This window comes from Gallinula chloropus (genome assembly GCF_964237585.1).
Source record: "Gallinula chloropus genome assembly, chromosome: 2".
Classification (NCBI taxonomy): Eukaryota; Metazoa; Chordata; class Aves; order Gruiformes; family Rallidae; genus Gallinula; species Gallinula chloropus.
The window spans coordinates 69,179,618-69,199,182 of NC_140086.1; the positions used below are offsets into that span (position 1 = coordinate 69,179,618).

General features: G+C 42.3%; 1 protein-coding gene across 1 annotated transcript; it reads left to right on the plus strand.

The window, feature by feature from the left end:
* Nucleotides 1–1,173: 1,173 nt before the first annotated feature.
* On the plus strand, nucleotides 1,174–18,884 carry FH (fumarate hydratase). Its single transcript, XM_084280189.1, has 10 exons — nucleotides 1,174–1,318; nucleotides 6,700–6,834; nucleotides 8,098–8,208; nucleotides 10,723–10,899; nucleotides 11,847–12,029; nucleotides 12,982–13,147; nucleotides 14,839–15,042; nucleotides 16,457–16,584; nucleotides 17,965–18,118; nucleotides 18,684–18,884. Exons 1-10 carry the CDS (start codon nucleotides 1,199–1,201, stop codon nucleotides 18,824–18,826), a joined length of 1,521 nt encoding a protein of 506 aa, XP_084136315.1. The 5' UTR covers nucleotides 1,174–1,198; the 3' UTR covers nucleotides 18,827–18,884.
* Nucleotides 18,885–19,565: the final 681 nt, after the last annotated feature.

Sequence of the window (19,565 nt, forward strand, 5' to 3'; positions counted from 1 at the left end):
TAGTTATTTCCGTATTTTAAGAACAAGAAGTGCATTGCAGTAGTTAAAGACAGGATTGAGATGGAGGTGCTGAGTTTTACAATATGGGGAGTCACAATTGCTGATTGCAAGTAACCTAAAAGAAAATGATGCATTAGTAATTATAACTTTGTTTTTTCTAAAGTTAAAATTGTAAAAAATTATCATGCTGTTGTTTCACTCCTTTCTTCAAAAATATATAATGAACGGAATATAATCTCACGAGCCAAACTCTGGTGCTTTCTGAAGGTGTTTTTGTAATGTGTGCCCTCTGTGTTTCCTACACTGTCTTTTCTCTCAGAGGACCCAAGGGCCAGTTTTAATGCAATTGTATCTAAATATGAAAGCTTACTGGACTGTGCTTTAGTGCCAGGATGTAACTTGGGAGGCACCAAGAGAGCAAATTGCAGCACTTCTGTGCGTAAGTCCCAGTTCTGAAGAGGACTCAAGTGTAGCTTATGCAGAGCATAACTAAATGGAGCATTTCTTCATTTCTGACATGCTTTTTTTCTTCAACTGCTGAATGTTGGTTGTTGGGAAAACTGGAAAGTTGGAGTGATGGTGTTTGGGAAAATGGAATATACCCCCTTTCCCTCGTGTTTTTGTACCTTGGGCTGGGGGCTGAAACTGGACTTGGAGAACTGCAGCACATCAAAGTACTACCCTGGCCGGGCAGGAAGGGAACCGGGAACGTATCCCGAGGGGGCTTTTTTAATAGAAGGATCCTTGCCTGTTGTTGAGGGGTGAGGAAGTTGTGTTTCATCTTTAAAAAGATTGCAATAAATAGTATACGCTGCTCCCTTCTCGCTGTCGTCTGGAAATTGCCGTCCCGGAGGCTCCCCCCACCCGCGCCCTTGGCGGAGCGCTGGCAGGGGCCGTGCGGGCGGGGAGACGGGTTTCCCCACAGCTGGGCGGAACCCACGCTGCGGGCGCGGGAAGGGCTGGCGGAGTCGCGCTCGGCCCTGCGCTGCGCAGGCGCCAGCCCAGCCCCGCCTCGCAACCGCGGCTGGCTCGACGGAGCCCGGCTCCCACCTCCCGCCCCGCCTGCGGTAGCCGATTGGCGCGGCAGAGCCTCCGGCGTGATGGACGCCCCGGCTTCCTTGACGCTCGTCCGGGGCGGGCCCGCTCTCTCTCCCCTCCCCGCGGCCGGCCCCCGGCGTTGCTCCCAGCCGCCGTCACGATGCACTGCTCACTCCGCGCCTGCCGCCGCCTGGGCTGCTCTGCCGGCTTCCTCGTCCGACAGCCGCCCCCGAGCGCGGCCGCCGCCGTCCGTTGGGGCCCGCCGCTGCGCGCCGCCATGGTGAGCACTCCGGCGGCGGGGCGGGGCGGGGGAGCGGTGACCTCTAACTGCCACTGCCAGCCGCTGCTGCCCTGGCTGCTGCCGCCCTGGCTCCTCCCCCTGCGCCCGCCGGCGCTTGCGACCCTCCGGGGACTCTCCTCGCCGCCTGAGGGAACGGCGGCTGCCGGCAGGGCCGCGGCGGGCTCGGGGGGATGCAGCCCGGCGTGCTCCCCCGTGGGGAGGGCAGCGGCACTGGGAACGCGTTGCCACCGTTCCCCGTCGAGCTTGTGCGGCCGTATCTCTCTTCCGGCGGGGAGGCTGCGGGTCTTGGCCCCCTCCCGGCACTGTGCGGCCTACGGCGGGGTACGGGGGTAGCGCCGGGGCCCGGTTCGGCCCGCGCTGGGCAGCGCTGGCGCACCCGAATCTGCAGCTCCGGGGCGGTGTTTTCTGCAGCGCGCAGCTGCCCCGGGGACGGGATTTCTGTCGTGAGCTGTCACGGCATGGCCCGGGAGCGGGGGTGAGGTGAAGTGAGGTGCGGGCTGGCATCGGGCCGGGTAGCCAGGAACCCTGTTACCGCCCGACCTGCTGGGACGGAGCTGCGGCACGCAGCGGCCTCCTCCGCCGGAACGCCAGGCCGTTTCTTAACGCTGTTGAGGTACAAGGAAGAAAAAGCCGTGTTCTCCCAGGAGCGGGGGTATCGGGAAAATCTCTGGGGCTGCCTGGGAACTAGAGAGCTGAGAGCTGCCAGTGACCTCTAGCAGGCATCCTCAGTTATCGTTCAGGTGAAATCAGTTGGCTGTCAGGCTGAAACGTGAGTGGGACTTTTTTTTATCACGTGCGGTTCAATGTTGAAATTAAAATGCTATTTTAATAAGGATCTCAGCATTAACAGCTAGGTGGTTGTGTGAAAACCATAGTACCACGTGCATCTCTTCACTCCACTCCTTAAAACAAGGAGGTAACTCCAGGCTGTTAGAATTCCAGCAGGAAGAGATATTTAGGTTGTGATTAATTAATAACTTTATTACTTTGTTTACTAAAATAGTTAAGAAGTTTAACATTAGTTCCCGGTCTGTGCCACTTATTATGGAATAGGAAAGGGCATTAAAAAAGCGAGCTTCCGAATGACTGAATCAACCTCACGGTGAATGAAACATCCCTGTGTAAGGAAAACCTGTGTCAGAGCAGGCTGTGTAACTCATGAGCTATTAGCCTGACAGGTAGTTCCCTCTTTCATTTTTCTGTTTGGCATCATCCAAGAAAAACATTCTAGATCATGGTCTTCATTTACTTGCCGAAGACCCAGTGTTTGTGAAAGACGGCGGTCTTACGTGAAGTGTGTGCCTGTGATCTCTGCTGCTCAGAAATATGGCCTGTCCTGTAAATAGAAATCATTTCTTGGGCTAAGTAACACCAGAAGTTACACCAAAGTGCCTCTCAGCAAATTTGGAACTCGAGCAGCTCTTGAATTATTACAGCACTTTTTGTATGTTGTTTCCAGGAGGACCACCAAAAATGTACCAGTGAGTATTTAAATGAAAAAAATCCCCTACAAACCCAGCAAAACAACACAACGCTCCTTTTTGATGCTTGTGGAGATTTTTCAGTAGCAAGGGCTGTTTTGGAACATCTCATGTAGCTACAACCAAATGTGCACGTTGTCCTGCTGCACGAGTATGGTGTTGCCTTGACTTGGAGCTAAATTGCACAAGATGTTTTTTAAATGGAATTGTGGTCAAAATATTAGTTCTTAAGCTGAACATTGTAAATATTTGGGTTTGGTTTCTAAAGAGTAAGTTTTAGGAAATTTTACTCAATTGATAGTATGAAGGAGAAATAAAAATGGCTTCTTCATCTGCAAAAGGTGCTTCTGTTATCTTTCAAAAATTGATGGCGGTTCTTTGGCTTGAAATACACCAAAAAGTTGCAGTATTCTAAATCAGAATGTAATTTTCCACAGGAAACGTTATTGCAGCAGTCCTGCTGTTTGAGTATCTCCAGTGTGTTATGGTGCAATCAGTTCTAGTGGATTAGTTCCCTGCTACAAGGCAAAAGTACAGTTATGTTTGCCTTACTGTGTAAGCTTTGGACTATAGATTCTTGGGGTTTTGGGAGGAAAAGCACACCTTGATAGGCCTTTTTAAAAAAAAAACAAAAAAACCAACCCAAACAAAAAAACAACCCCACAAACTCACAAAAGTTTTGTAAAGATGAGGAACGTTCTGTGATTCTGTGAATAGTGGTTCGGAGCTGAGACTTGCTGTAGTGGTGATAGAAGCTACGTGAGCACAGGAGTTTTGCCTTGGCTTTTGGCAGAGTTGCTGGGTCTCCTTTTGGCATCGCCTGTGCCTGTTGGTGGGGGAGTAGAGGGATGACACAAGTTTCACAGCAGGTTCCCTAGGGCAGGACGCTAGGGGGGGTCAGCTCATGAAGCCACTCCAGAGGGTGAATTCTGCCTAGAGGAGGGGAAGCTCTTTGGTTTTTAACGTAAAACTTCAGTCAGTGAGTTCAGCAGGCTGCTACGTTAGTCTGAAGGTAACACTGGAGTTCAAGTTACTTTGGTATGTGTGGAGAATGTCACTTTGCTTTTTTACCTGATGTTACTTTCTTAATCAGCAAATGACATTTATCTTAAAGCACCTTACCTGCTTAACTTCATTGGAGCCTGTGAATGTGTGCGACATGGAATTGGCTTGGGAAATAATTTTTTCAATAACAGGATTTCATTGTCAAAAGGTATTTGTGCAAGGAGGTACTGATCCTATTTATCTTTGTTTCACCATTGTTGACATTGGAATTATGTAAGTTTGAGGAAACAATTGTGCAACTGCTAGCTTTTTTGTCTGAAAGGTTACAGGTAATTTTAACTTTTTTCATATCATTCAAGCTTGGATACTTGTGGCGATTGAACCAGTGGTGATAGCAGGAGCTGAGCTTGAAACTGAACTGGTTCTGCTTATCCATCTCTAGAAAGAGCTTAATGTTGTGTGCTTACACAAGGTGTCCAGATCTCAAAAGCAAGGATGTCAGGTGCATCAGTGATAACCTGCAACAGCAGGTATTAACACTTGGATATGTGTAGAGTATTAACACTTGGGCATGCATGTACAGTAAAACCTTCAAGCATCCCTAGTAAACATTTTTGGTAGTAAGATGCTAAATAAGTATTGGCTATGTTCTGTTTCTTGTTAGCATGCAGATAAATGCTAAGCGATTTAAGTAGGATAAAGAGGATTAAAGGACACAGAAATGTCATATTGGTTCACACTAGGCTTTGTATTCTTGTGGGGTCAGTGTCTGGGAGAGCATCAGCCAAAACAAGGTGCAGGGAGTGGGACAGTGGTGTAGGAGCTTGCCCTTGCTGTTTGTGGGCTGGGCTGCAGTTTCTGCTGGGTTGCAAACACAACCTGCTTTGCAGAGAGTGCCCTAAGCGACTCTGGCACACGACTGCTGGAGTACCTGATGGCAGAGCATCTCTGTTTGGGTGGGAATGCTGCTTAGGACAGTAAAAGGCTGTAGCACCGCCCCCCCCCACCCCCTCCCCCACACACACTACTACCACCTGCAGCCATCTGTGGTGGTGCAGACCTGGAGTGGCTGCTGCAGGAAGCCAGTGTTGCTGGAGAGGCTCAGAAGACTGAGACCCACCAAGCAAGAATCCCATAAAACGGACTGAGCGAGGACCGGTCTGACTTCAGAAGTGGATACCTAGGGAAGAGTAAGAACTGTGCAGACATACAGGATGTTTCCCTCTTATTCAGACCCAGACTCTTCTCTTTGACACCAGAGGATTTCCTGAGTCTGTGGTAACCCAATTTACATATTCTCCTGAGTGCTTATCTTGTCTTCTCTGAACTCATAGAGACTTGCATCCATAGCATCAGCTGGCAAGGAGTGTCATCAGTGCTACGTGTGTGCAGAGCTGCTTTCTTTTCCTTGCTTTGAACCTGGCTCCTAACCTGACCTTATGGCTCCTGTTGCTTGTATAGGAAAAGACAGGGAGCAGCACTGCCATTCTACCAATGCTTTTATTGACCTCAGTTTTTCTTCAAACCCCAACTTGTCTCTTTTCTGATTGAAAAAGTCAGTTGTCTTAAGAAAGCTGTTCCCTACCCTTTATCAGCCATATTGCTTTTCTTTGTATGGTTTCCAATAATATGCTTTTTGAGATAAAGAACCAAATCTGCACAGAGACTTTGGCCATGCAGATGAACCATGGTGGTGGGACAGCAATGTTTCTTCTTGTATCCTCTGCTTTTCTTAATAGTTTCTAACATTTGCTTTTCTGTATTCAGTGTTCTGTAACGCTGACTTGATACTTTAGTACAGCTGTCCCAAGGACTCACCCCTGAGGGGTCACGGATATATCAGGGTCTGGCATTGTACATACCCTACGGAAGGAACTGGGATTGTTTTATTTCATCTATGATTAAGAATTAAGAATTACTTCTTCCTCTTCCTGAAGGCTCTGCAAGGAGGTAATCTCATCATCTGAGGATGGATGAACACCTTTCTCACAGAAAATTGGGACTTCACTGGCCAAAGCATGAGAAGAAGTTTAAACTGCTCTTGCTTCCTCCAGTCCCATAATCTTTCTAGAGCTGCATATGGATGTGATCACATCATCACAAATGAATGGGTTGTTTCAGAAATAGTAAAAAAACCCTCCAACTTCTAGTTTGTCAGCTAAAATTAATTTACCTCTAGCTGTGTTAGATAACAGTGCATGTTAGGTGTATATGATACAGAAATATTGCCTTACATAAATATTGCACAGAATAGTCCAAGATGCAGTTTCTTTGTGTTGCACAGCTGCTTTGGTTAGGGCAACTGTGTTCCTGGTCTATGAGGCTTAAGAAGATAGTTCATTGTCAGTAACTCGTGACTGAGCTGATGAGTTGTTCCTTTCCAGTATTTTTCTTCTGTCTCATGTGCAGCATGGATTTGAAATTGGGATTGTGTTGCTATTATGTTGCCTGGGTGGGCAGCACCTAAATTCTTACTGTGCTAGTTCCTCAGTTTGGTTTTAACAAAATGCCACTCCTGCAAATTGTAAGATCAGTTACCAGTTCTTCAGAAAGTGGAAACTGAGGTTTTTGTCAGGATGAGGTGTTTTGTACAGTGGGCAGCCAAGGTCTTTAAGTTTTGTAATGCTCCCTGTCACCAGTGGGTCTGCTAGGCTACATGATGTTTGTAGTTACAACTTTTAGTGAGCCAGGTGCTCAAACTAGAAACATGTCTTAACTTTGAAGACACTTAGAAAAACACCTGTGACTAGCTCTGTGTGTGTCTTTTTTTTCCCCCTCCTTGCACATTTTTTCTTACCTGCCTCTGCTTTCGAAGAGAATGTTTTTTTTGTCAGTGTTTTAAATACTTGTTCAATACTTTTGTTTTTTCCATAGTCTACTCAAGAGGCTTTTAGGATAGAATATGATACCTTTGGGGAACTGAAGGTCCCAAGTGACAAATACTATGGTGCCCAGACTGTCAGATCTACGATGAACTTCAAGATTGGGGGCGTTTCAGAACGAATGCCAGTAAGTAATTTAAAGCTGAGTTCATTTATTCCCTTTATTTTTTTTTTTTTGGATGTATGAGTATGAGTAACCTTGCTTTTTACTGAAGTGAGACATTCCTGGCAAGGCAGCTCTGTGGTAGAGATACTTTTGTAGCATTTAAATAAATTGAATGTTGCTTTTCAGTAATTATTTTATTGTGTTGCTTAATTTTTTTAATAAACAGGATAAATAGAAATCTCTTTTTCTGAAGACAAAAGATGAAATAATTTATTTACTGTAGTGTTTTGTAATTTGTTACTGAAGATGTTTAGTGTAGCATGAGTTGGTATGAACTCACTTTGTCACGTGTAGCTGTGTGTGGAGCCTCAGTGTGCACCCGCTTTGTCATGCGCCGGTTTTGCAGGTACTGACACAAATGTCAGTTTGCCCTCAGAAAGGCTATTTCTGAAATAGAACCAGTTGTTCTTCTCTGTTCATTTTAGTGCATGTAATCTTTTTTGATATGCAAAGCACAGCTGGACTTAGCAAGTGTACTGTGCTGGTGTACTGGACTGGACTGGTAATGGGAGCATAGGTCATGTGACCTGGTTGCTCTCTGGTTGGGTTGATCACAGAATCACAGACTGGTTTGGGTTGGAAAGGGACCCCAGAGACCATCTAGCTCCAGCCCCCCTGCCATGGGCAGGGACATCCCGCACCACACCAGGTTGCCCAAAGCCCCATCCAAACTGGCCTTGAACACTGCCGGGGAGGGGGCAGCCACAGCTTCTCTGGGAAACCTGTGCCAGGGCCTCACTGCTCTCATAGTGAAAGACTTCCTAACATCTAACCTAAATCTACCCTCCTTCAGTTTAAACCCATTACCCCTTGTCCTTGTAAACAGCCCCTTCCCAGCTTTCCTGCAGGCCCCTTTAGGTACTGGAAGGCTGCAACAAGGTCTCCCTGGAGCCCTCTCTTCTCCAGGCTGAACAAGTCCAACTCTCTCAGCCTGTCCTCACAGGAGAGGTGCTGCAGCACTCTTGCTATCTTTGTGGCTCTCCTCTGGACTCACTCTAACAGCTCCATGCCCTTCTTATGTCAGAGGCCCCAGAGCTGGATGCAGTACTCTAGGTGAGGTCTCATGAGAATGGAGTAGAGAGGGAGAATCACTTCCTTCCATGAATTACTGCTGGATTTAAGTTGAGAAGGAGCTTGGTTGAGAATGAGATTTGCACTATACATTTCTAAAATGTCCTCTGGGGAAAAAGTAATTACATGTTTAAACTTCCTTTTGTGTTTCAGGTTCAAGTTATAAGGGCTTTTGGCATCTTGAAGAGAGCAGCTGCAGAAGTAAATCAAGATTATGGTCTTGACCCAAAGATTGCTAGTGCTATTGTAAAGGCAGCAAATGAGGTAGGAACAAACTGTTCAAAATATTAGAACTGTAATGTCACTTTTCTTAAGCTTTTCACAGGAAGTTTGGAGGCTGGTAGAAGACCTCTTGTATTTCTCAAATTGTAAGATGAAGACATTTACTGTTTGTAAGTTTTGTTCTCCAGATTGAGAAACCATTTACTCAGTGTTTTACTTCTTACAATTACAGAAATGCTAGAATGGTCAAATAATTTTTGATATTAAAGTTATAATGACAATGTAATTTTCCCCCTCTATTAATATTACTCATTCCTTGCATAGTGTTTACTTTTGCCAGACAAACAGTATCAAAAAGCCTAGGAGGGGAATGGAATCTCAGTTCTTTCAGCTAATGTGAAGTCTGACAATGCTTTGTTTTGGAAGTCTTCAACCTCTTAAGCCATTGCATCTTGGTAGCAGGAAGACCATCTGCAATCTGGATAGTTTCTTTGTTACTAGTCTATTTCTTTTTTCAGATTTAAGCTTACCAGTAAATCTGTGCTTTTTAAGTATCACTTTTATAGCTAAAGAGGACATGATGTGACACAGAGGCATCTCCTCTTTCTCAGGATAAATGCCACCCAAGTGCAGAGTTGTGAATGATCATTATCTGAGGTATGGTAATACCAGGTGTGTTGCTTTGTGTAAATCAACAGATAGATTTACCTAGAGACATTGTTTGCCTTATATGAATGGCCTTATCCATTCTCTTTCTACCAGCTTCAGTACCGTAAACCCTGAGGCCCAAGAGCTTTGGAGAACTCCAGAATATCTCCTGTCTCTTCTTGTGGTTTCTAGGGTTCTCTTTATTAAGGGTGGTTTGGAAGTTTTGGTGGCTAAAGGCTACATAGTTTAGATTCATGAGTTCTGAAAGTTCTTTGGGGGTTGGGGTTTTTTGGTTTATTTTAAAAACACCCTTGTGATAGACTTTCCCTTACCCCTAAAATAAATTTCTAATATAAGTTAAAGAAATGCAGCAAAGAGTTATTTTTGGAGGTGGGAACTTTGCCCCTGCATATGATGGGAAATACATAAGACCCTTTCCTGAAAAACATGACTGCAGGAGGACTGAGATATCCTGATAATCTGGAGATAGTTATCTAGCCTGAGGATTGTGATGAGATCCTTTGCTTTGCATTCTTAACTTTTCTGAGGCCAGGATGCATGGGGGTGATACTTTTGAGCACAGATTTTTATACTATCAGAAGCACATTTAGAAAAATCTGTAAATGTATATGTATGTAAATGCTCAAAAAAAAATTTGTCTATCAAACAGGAGAGTATTTGTACCTGTTCTTTTTTGATTTGAGATGGTAGCTGTCATAGCCTGCCTACAGCAGATATAAGTTGGTGTAGCCATTTCTGGTCGGGCCCTTGTTCCCATGGGTAATCAGCAAGTCAGTGCATACAAGTCTCTTTAATCCATGTGATCCTTGTACTTGTTTGTATGTGTGACATACTCAGTTACAGCTGAGGTACAGTGAAGAGACTCACGAGTCCTTTTTAGGCACCTCTCAATTTAAAGCCATGCAGGTCTAGGGCAGTATTAGGGAAAGCATGCCTTACAGGAAGAAGGTAAGCCTTCTTTGATACCAGCAACCATCTGCTGGCTCATTTTGTTGATGCAAAATCTGGTGTCTGTAGGTGTGGGAGATGTGGAACTTTCCTGTATGAAATGTATTTCTTGAGAAATTTCAGCATCCAGTTATACCAATACCTTATACCACTTGTGCATGACAGATGGCCTATGGCAAAACCACCTCTTCTGGGGGACTATTTCCCAGAAGTAATGGAATTCTGAATGCCTCTAATTCACATTGTAGTATAGTTGTGATCAATGTTCATGATGAAACTGCAGCTGTTGCCCTTGATTTCATAGGAGAAAGCAGTACATCCTTGCTGATGAGGAAATTTCTTAATGCTGTCTGGAAACTGATGTTTCTGGCACCCAGAGGATGGTCATGACCCAGGAAAGACACAACCTTCAGTCTGCACCCTGAAGCACCTTACGTGCTCTAATTGAGAAACTACTTAAGATATTTATTTCACCTGAGAGACCTTACTAAAAGAGTAAATAACAGTGGAAGGGAGAATCAGCATGGACTACCTCTAGTCCTACCCAGGAAGATTAGAATCCACATCTCTTTAAAATATGTGAAGGATGGGATGTTTCCAGACATATAAAATCATGTGCATTGAAGACAGAACATAAAAGACCTGCTTAAAATTTTTTCTTTCCCTGACTGTTGAACATGAAATAACATTACAGATTTCTCTGTATTTCAAAATTCAGCATCTTCAAAAAGCAGAGTGAAAGTTTGTTGCCCTTTTAGTATCTAATGTTACATCAAACTCCCTTAGTTGTTCTGGTATAAATTCACAGCTGTTATATGTAGATATATAAATGCAATGGAGAACATCATTTGAATTATAGCTATAAAATAATCTGGTTTATGATTTTATATTTTTTTTTTCTTTCAGTAGAACAACTTTTCTCTCCTTTTTTCCTTGTAGGTAGCTGAAGGAAAACTAAATGATCACTTTCCATTGGTGGTGTGGCAGACTGGGTCTGGAACTCAAACCAATATGAATGTCAATGAAGTCATCAGCAACAGAGCTATTGAGATAATGGGTGGCCAACTGGGGAGCAAAAAACCAGTACATCCAAATGATCATGTTAACAAAAGCCAGGTCATTATGCTTGTGTTATGCTTCTTTTACTAACAGAAGTTGTTGTTTGGGGGGTTTAATTGTGAATTTTAAATTATCTCATAGACACTGTTTAGCTTTAGAAGGAAAAAAAAAAAAGAATCTTGTGTAGCTTTGGCAGCAGTTTCCCAGGGTTTCCAGTTTTAAAATGTTGGTCAGTGACAGAATGAGATTGAGATAAAAAATTTTGAACTCATTCATGGTAGATGAACTCACATGTGATACAGTTGGCAGAGGTGGCCTGGTGACAACCCCTGTTACTGCAAACAATCTTCAAGTAGTTGAGTATAGGTTCAGTTTCTAAAGGATGGATACTTAGAGCTGTTACCTCCATAATGCATTACATAAAGCATGTTGAAAGAATAGTAAGATGGCTAAAAGGCTTGTAACGGGTAAATGAAATGCCCATTTATTTTTTCTTTCCCCCCAGGGACCATGGTAGGCATTTTATTACACTTCCCTCCATATTTTCCTCAGGTTGGCTGAAGTTTAAAGCACTTGCTTGGTTGTATCCCTTCATCTATTGTGCTTGTTCAGTGTCCTTGGAAGCAACACCTAGGTGTTTTTTAGAGACACCTATAATTCCTTTAAAATAATCCAGCCATTTGTTTACCTGCCTCGGTTAATTACTTTAGCAGTTTTTAATTTTTTTTGTCCCAAAGTTGTTGTGAACAATCTACTGATGCAGTTAACTTTATGTGGGCATAGTTATTATAGTTATATATAAAAGTTGACTTTATGAATAAGATGCTGGACCAGAGTTTAGAAGGTTGGATTATTTCTGCAGATTGACTGGTGGGATACTTCTAAATTGCTACTCTTGCTTTCTTCTTGTTTATAAAACAAAGAGACTAAAGCCATAAATGTGTATCCTACAGCATGAAGGGTGAGAAAAGCTTGTAAATAAAGTTCTTGAACTTCCTTCACAGAGTTCAAACGACACTTTTCCCACAGCAATGCATATTGCTGCTGCCCAGGAGGTTAACGAGGTGTTGTTACCTGGACTAAAGAAGCTACAGAATGCACTTGAAGCAAAATCCAAAGAGTTTTCCCAAATCATAAAAATAGGGCGCACTCATACGCAAGATGCTGTTCCACTTACGCTTGGACAGGTAAAAAAAAAGCTTTTTTTAAAAAAAACATTAACCTTGGAAATATATTGGAGCAAACTGATGCAAAATTGAGGCCTAAATTAAATTGATAGCTTAAGAGAAATAATAGGGAACTGCCTGAATCTCAGTCAGAATATTTTCAACTGTATTGGAATTTGCTGGATACTGTGCTCTACAGCATCATTAATTCTCTGAATTTTTTCCATGGGTGTTTTACTTCTCACAGTAGTAAGATTTTTACATCATGTTCCATTAACAAATAGCATGTGATATTTCTATTGCCCTGACATTGGAAGGAAGGAAGTAGTTACTGTGTAACCTGTTATAAATGTGGTTTTGCCAACACACAAAGCCACTAAGTATTTTAAATTAAAATCTTTATTATGTATATGATCAGGTGAGTATATATACATATATATGATAGCAAATCTCTGTTGTCTTATTGTCAAGAATGGCTTATATTACACTAATTTGGTAATGAATTGGCTTAAACTGAACTGATAAAAAGTCCATGTAAAATTTGTGGGTTTTTCCAAGAATGCATTGGTGAGCTTTGTATTGATTAAAATTAAGTTTAAAAAGCCCAGGATCTGTTTCTCTAATTGTACCTTGAGAACATTAATTTAATCTGAGACCTGATTTGCCTTGGATTCAGATTCTCTGAAGTATGTGACTGAAGTAAAAGGCAAGAGAAAGATGCTATGTGAATTAATTTTTATATAGGCATATTGTTTTCATGTATAATTGCTCAGACTGTGAGAGCAGCCTTCTCATATAGGTATGTGTATTTCCTTTTAGAGAAAACATCCTAAGGTTTTGCAACTGTGTGGAGTTCAGTGCCTTCAGTTTTTAGAATAACTTAGTCCAATCATGTTAAAAATCTAAATAATTCTACATGCTTATTCTTGGTTATTGTCTTTGCTCCTTTATTTTGTCCCCCTTTCTTCCAAAGGAATTCAGTGGCTATGTGCAACAAATTAAATACGGTGTGGCTCGGATTGAGTCAACCATGCCCAGAGTGTATCAGCTGGCAGCTGGTGGCACTGCTGTTGGTACAGGATTAAACACAAGAATTGGCTTTGCTGAGAAAGTTGCTGCTAAAGTGGCTGAACTGACAGGTGAGCAGTGGTATTTGTGATACTGTGTAACAGTAAGTAAAGCAGTGTAACACACAGTCCAATTTTCAGTTTCCGTGTTTCTCATAAGATCAAATTGTACTTATATTTTAATAGGAAACTCTCTGTTAATGCCATATGTGGTACACTTTACACTTAAGATTTTGCAGGCAATGTATTTTTATAATTACACTCAGTGCATTGAAAGTGACTGAAATTATCATGTTCTTCTGGGCAAGGCCTATTGGAGATGGATTCAGTTTCAGGATTCTATTATTAGCCCAGCTATAATACTTCTAACTTGATCTTTGCTCCTCTGGCTCTCTTGATCTACAGTGACTTTGTACAAAAGAAGGGAAAAAAAACCCTCCCCACCACTGTATTTTTTTTTTCATGTGAAGGAGTAGAAGTTAACTGTCTGATTTTTGATGCTGTCTTTATAAATATCAAAACTTATTTTACAGAGCCATTGAGTTTTTTTGATCTTTAAACCAGTTGTTCTGTGTCACAGTATCAGTTTTTAAAATGCCCCCCAAGTGAATGCATATATTTTTTCATTTAAATTTGCTGTAAAATCTGAAACTGCTTATCAACAGTATTTTTGTTTTAATGGAACTATTATTCGGTGTCTTCTGGAGGCTCAAGGCTTCCTTGCACTCTGAGGAGGGGAAGAAGTGACTTGTCATAAAGAACAGCTGCTGAGAAGCAGGTTTTTGGTACTTGAAGAAGCCATCAGTGGTGTTGGGAAGCTCTCCCCTCTTGACACTTGTTAGGTGTACTGTATGGGCAGGTTGTATGAGCTTAAAACAAGTAGGGCAGACTTTTGAAGTCCCACATGTTTTTACAGGGGAACTTTATTGGCAAAGGCAAAATGGAAAGTGTGGAATGATCTTAGAAAGTGAGAAGGCAGCTATGTGATTCAGAACGCTGTTTAGGTGGGATTTGGTGTTTGGCAGCAACTGCAAAAGACAGCAGAAAGTCTGGTAGCAAACTCTGCTTTGCTGCTCTTGTTTAAACTGTCAAGGTAAGCTCAGGCCAGAGGTTTTGTGAGTAGTAGTCCAGCCTACAGTCAGCACCCCTACACACATCCCTAGTTATGTCCACTACCACTAATAACATTCTGCCTTGATTCTCAGGCATTTAATTAATGGGAATGGAGCTGCTGCTTCCACTGTTCCTGTGCTCTTGCTGTTGGCAGCAGTTTCAGGCATCCTCCTAAGTCTCTGACTCAGCTTTCACATGTTCTGTCTGGTTTGTTGATACTCAGCTGCACTTTTTTCTTTAAGCAGCTAACTCCATTGTGATGACTTTTTATTTATCCCAATGTCTGCACTGTGCTGCAAAACCTTCTATTTCTACAACAGACAGAAAGCAGCTCTGCAATTGACAATTTAAAGAATCTAACTTGATTTAATGGAAGAAATACATAGGCAAGGCATTCACAAAATCTTATGGTGCCAAAGCAATGCTTAGTGTGCAACAGTATGAAGCCTTAAAATTTGTGCCATGGTGAGTAGATGCTCAAATTTGACCTATTTAAGAAATGTCTTGGTGAGGAAAGGTCTAGAGAAGAGAAATGATCTTACAGTGTTGTTGGGGAAGGGGGTTGTTATGCTAATCATGTATTTGGTTATCTGGTTTGTTCCTGCAAGGAAGTGCCTCACAAGGTTAATATTTCCCCTACCTCCCTGCAGGTTTGCCTTTTGTCACTGCTCCAAATAAGTTTGAGGCTCTGGCGGCTCACGATGCTCTGGTTGAACTCAGTGGCGCTATGAACACAGTGGCCTGTAGTCTGATGAAAATAGCCAATGACATTCGGTTCCTGGGCTCTGGACCACGCTCTGGACTAGGAGAGCTCATCCTGCCTGAGAATGAACCAGGAAGCAGCATCATGCCAGGTACAGAGAAAACATAAAGAGAAAAATTGCCTGTTTCTTTTGTTTTGGACCACAAACTCGTAACAGGTATTTACCAAACACCCCCACAACTGTCACTATGTCCATAATTCAATACTTTTCTCAGGTTTTTACAAATTTTACAAAAATTTGTGTTCATAAAAAAATACTTGCCAATGCACAGTTGTGCAGGCAGGTGTGTGAGGGAGAGTAGTATGCATATGTATACGACTCCATTAATGCAAGCATTTCTCAAAACCTCTTGGAATTAGAAATTTTAGAACTTCTGTACAGTTTTTATGTATATCTGTTCTATAAATTGTAGCAACATTGTGATGTAAATCAATTTCTCTCCTTACTTCCTAGAATGATTGGCATTATGTACTCACATTTTCCCTTCTGCAATGATCCCATTGTATGGGAGGATAAGAAATGAAGGAGTAACGTTATTATTTGTTCCTTGCCTCTCATAAAAAACCTATGTGTGTATGAATATTGTACATCCAAAACTATTCAGAACATGACCGTATCTGCTTTTAATAAAAGCAGATAATGGATTTTCTTATTAGAATTATTTCTAGAAATGCAATTAAGCATAAGACTTCCTTGTTAGGAGGCCGCTTTAATTTGTTTTGGTTTGGTTTCTTCCCTTGACAAGGTAAGAAGTGTTAATTTCACTATTTACAAAGTAATTCTAACAAATTTTTTTTCTTAAGTTGACTGAGATTTGGGGGTGATTTACCAGGAATGCCTACTTTCATGACTAGAGACAGGTTTTAATCTTTTGACTATTAAGAACTGTGGCAATTAACAGTTATGTTCAGCTCATGCGCATTTGATCCAGCTCTTGGTTTTGGTAGATTGCTAAAGCACCCATAGCTATTTAAAATCCTAGCTGAATTGTTGGAGTAGTGCAGTCAATTTCTTATCATTTATGGAAACTACTTCTGTAGTGCACAGATAGAGATGGGTGTGACATGTTACCTCCTAGAAACATCTCCTGTTGAAAGTGATTTGGTAAACAGTTTCCTTGTTTAACAAATCTGTCTGTGGAGACAGGACAAGGGGCAATGGCTGCAAGTTGGAGCACAGGAAGTTCTGCACCAACATGCAGAAGAACTATTTCCCAGTGAGGGTGACAGAGCCCTGGCACAGGCTGCCCAGGGGGGTTGTGGAGTCTCCTTCTCTGGAGATATTCAAGACCCATCTGGACACCTATCTGTGCAATATGAGCTAGGGAGCCGCTTTGGCAGGGGGGTTGGACCAGATGATCTCTCCAGGTCCCTTCCAACCCCTGTGATTCTATGATTCTGTGAAACTAATGGATTTTGGTTGGCTGGGTTTTTTATCTGTGGGTTGGGTTTTAAATTTTTTCCTTTTTCCTCCTCCTTTGATAACCCTCCTCTCCCACAACCAGGAAAAGTAAACCCTACCCAGTGTGAAGCTGTAACCATGGTGGCAGCCCAAGTTATGGGAAACCATGTTGCTGTTACTGTAGGAGGTAGCAATGGACACTTCGAACTGAATGTTTTTAAGCCCATGATGGTAAGTTCATAAAGATTTACATTTACATCTTAAATAATTGCTTGTGCAATGAAATAACTTGTGGAGAAAAAACTTGGTGAATATTTTGTCAATACAAGCAGCAGAGAAGCCAATAAGTCGTGAGAACAAGTTTTATTCTTTTGTAGGATAAGTCCTTGTTACTTTGACAGGGAGCTGGCAATCATTTTTACTTTAAACTCTCTTGTGTAGATAAGCTTTTACCTTAACAATATCTGCTGATCATCACACTAAGGAAGTAGGGAGAGCGGAACTCGAACTGTTGACAAAATTTTGTCCAAAGCCAAAGAGAACTTGGCATTTTAACTAAAAATGAGGATTTCTTTTTTCTTTAGCAATTGTGTTTCTCTTATTGCTGAATACTAAAGGATTGCATGCTTTTTGCAAGTGAACAACTGCCTTCTATAGTGTGAGCAGGATACACCATATTTCTGTACATTTAATTTTTAAAAAGTCAAGCTAATTGGGTGTTACAAATCACCTTGTATTGAAATCTGGATGTTTTGACACCAAGTCATAGTTCTTATTTTCATCTTTGGGCTATCTATCCCCTCTCCCCCCCCTCCCCCCCCCCACCCCCCCGCCCCTGTTAACACCAAGAAGGAAAAAAACCAGGAGAAATTGAGGATTATAAATAGAAACATCAATTCAGAAGATTGTGGAGAACTGTGTATTAGAAGTTGAAGGAATAGCATAGGGTAGGGATGATAGTTTTGAAAAGAATTAAGGTGACTTGCAGAAAAGATCTTCGTGCTAAATACAAATAAAAGGAAATGTTTTGGGGTTTTGTTGTCTTGTTAGAAATAAGAGGCACAAAAGAAGCAGCATGTCACGTGCTATTTTTCTGTCCAGCCTATACTTACTGATACTGCTTTTTTATTATGCTAGCTAGAAATGATTGAAAGAAAGTTGAAATTTTATAGTAAAATCAGTATTTGTCTCTTTCTTACTGTGTCTACTTAGGGTAATGTTTTGAGGTTTTCTGCTGATCTGAATGTTTATCTTCTGCGAGATTTGGGTTTTCCCACCCACCTCTTCTAAAGCAGATGCTATATGCTTAGAAGAAGGAGGCAATGATGATGAACCAAATGCTTTCACATCATTTTTTTTTTACTTGGCTTTTTTTGTGAACTGTTGTAACAATGTCTGTACGTACTGCGATGCTTCTCACAAAGTTCTAAATAGGAGTGGCCAAGCTTATACCCTGCTGGAGGAGGAGGGTGTGCTATTTGCTGTACTCCTTTTCCACAGATAGCCCGTTACAGAGCTGGATATTGCAGGGGGGAACCAGGATATGAAAAAAAAGGTAGCTATTTATGTCTGAATGTAATAGTTGATTTTTTTCTTTTTTTTTTTTGTTAGATTAAAAATGTTTTAAACTCTGCAAGGCTTCTTGGAGATGTTTGTGTTTCTTTCACTGACAACTGTGTCGTTGGAATCCAAGCCAACACAGACAGGATCAACAAACTCATGAGTGAATCTCTGATGCTGGTAACAGCACTCAACCCACATATCGGTAGGTTTATGGCTCAGAAACTTCTGAAAACATTGTACTGAAATATTCTGTGATAATGTTATTCTGCATGCGCTATTTGTATTGTCACAACGTTTATGAGACCAAGTCATGGCTCAGGCCTCAGGTTAATTTACTTTAACATCACTAACTGCTACTACTGTTGGAAAAGATGTGTCGTCCTTGCAGTGGCCAGGGCAGTGTCTTATAAAAATAATTCTGACTAGAGTTTAAAAAAAAAAAAGGGGGAGATTGAGGGAATTTGTGTACCTGTCATCCTGACCACTAATAATAATGAAAAATGAAAGATTACAAAAAGACCATTCTTTTAAAAGGAGAAAGCCATGTACAACTTAGATCAAAGTGCATTAAGACCAGAATAACAGTAAGAGAATTTACCTTTGCTGTAAGTAAGGAATTGCTGTAAACATTTGGTCCACATCTACTGCAAGTTAAGCAGTGATGGCAGTATCTAGGAAGTCACATCTCCAGAGGCCAAGGTCTTTCTTGCCTCTAGCGAATTTCTGAACTTACAAACGTCTGACCTGCTCGCTTTGGTTTGTTCCAGGGTATGACAAAGCAGCCAAGATTGCCAAAACAGCACACAAAGAAGGGACAACGTTGAAAGAAGCTGCTATAAAGCTGGGATTCCTTACGTCAGATCAGTTTGATCAGTGGGTGAAGCCCAAGGATATGTTAGGTCCTCAGTAACTACTGTATGCAAAAACCCCCCAGTGTTCTTAAAAAATAAATAAAACAAGTAACGGTGTGTTTTCGGCTCGCTTCTCGTGCCCCTGTTTCCATGTTACAGATTCTAACAGCTCCCTGGACTGATCTTGTGGGGAGGATTCTGCGATGTGTTTTTTACTACAGAAATACTGACATCAGCATTGATGTAACTCGGAAGGCATTTTCCTAGGGTGTGTCAGCAATTTTGAAGAGGTGCTGCCGGCCCAGCAGCCTTTACTCGGTGCGTGTTGAGGCGGAAAGCGCCACCGTGTGCTGTGTTGTTGCATCAGACCTCCTGTGGCCCCAGGTACCGTGGATCGATGGGCAGAGGCTGAGGGGATGAAGTTCAGCATGGCAAAGTCTTGCACTTTGGCCATAGCAACCCCAGGCAATGCTACAGGCCTGGGGCCGGGTGGCTGTAAAGCTGCATGGAGGAAAAGGATCTGGGGTGTTGGTTGACACTCTCCTGAAAGCGAGCTGGCAGTGTGCCCAGGTGGCCAAGAAGGTTGGTGGCATCCTGGCTTGTGTCAGGAATAGCATAGCCAGCAGGACCAGGTGATCTTACCCTGTGCTCAGTTCTGGTGAGGCCGCACCTCAAGTACTGCGTTCAGTTTTGGGCCCCTCACTACAAGAAAGACATCGAGGTCCCGGAGCATGTCCAGAGAAGGGCAACCAGGCTGGTGAAGGGTCTGGAACACAAGTGTTAGGAGTGTCTGAGGAA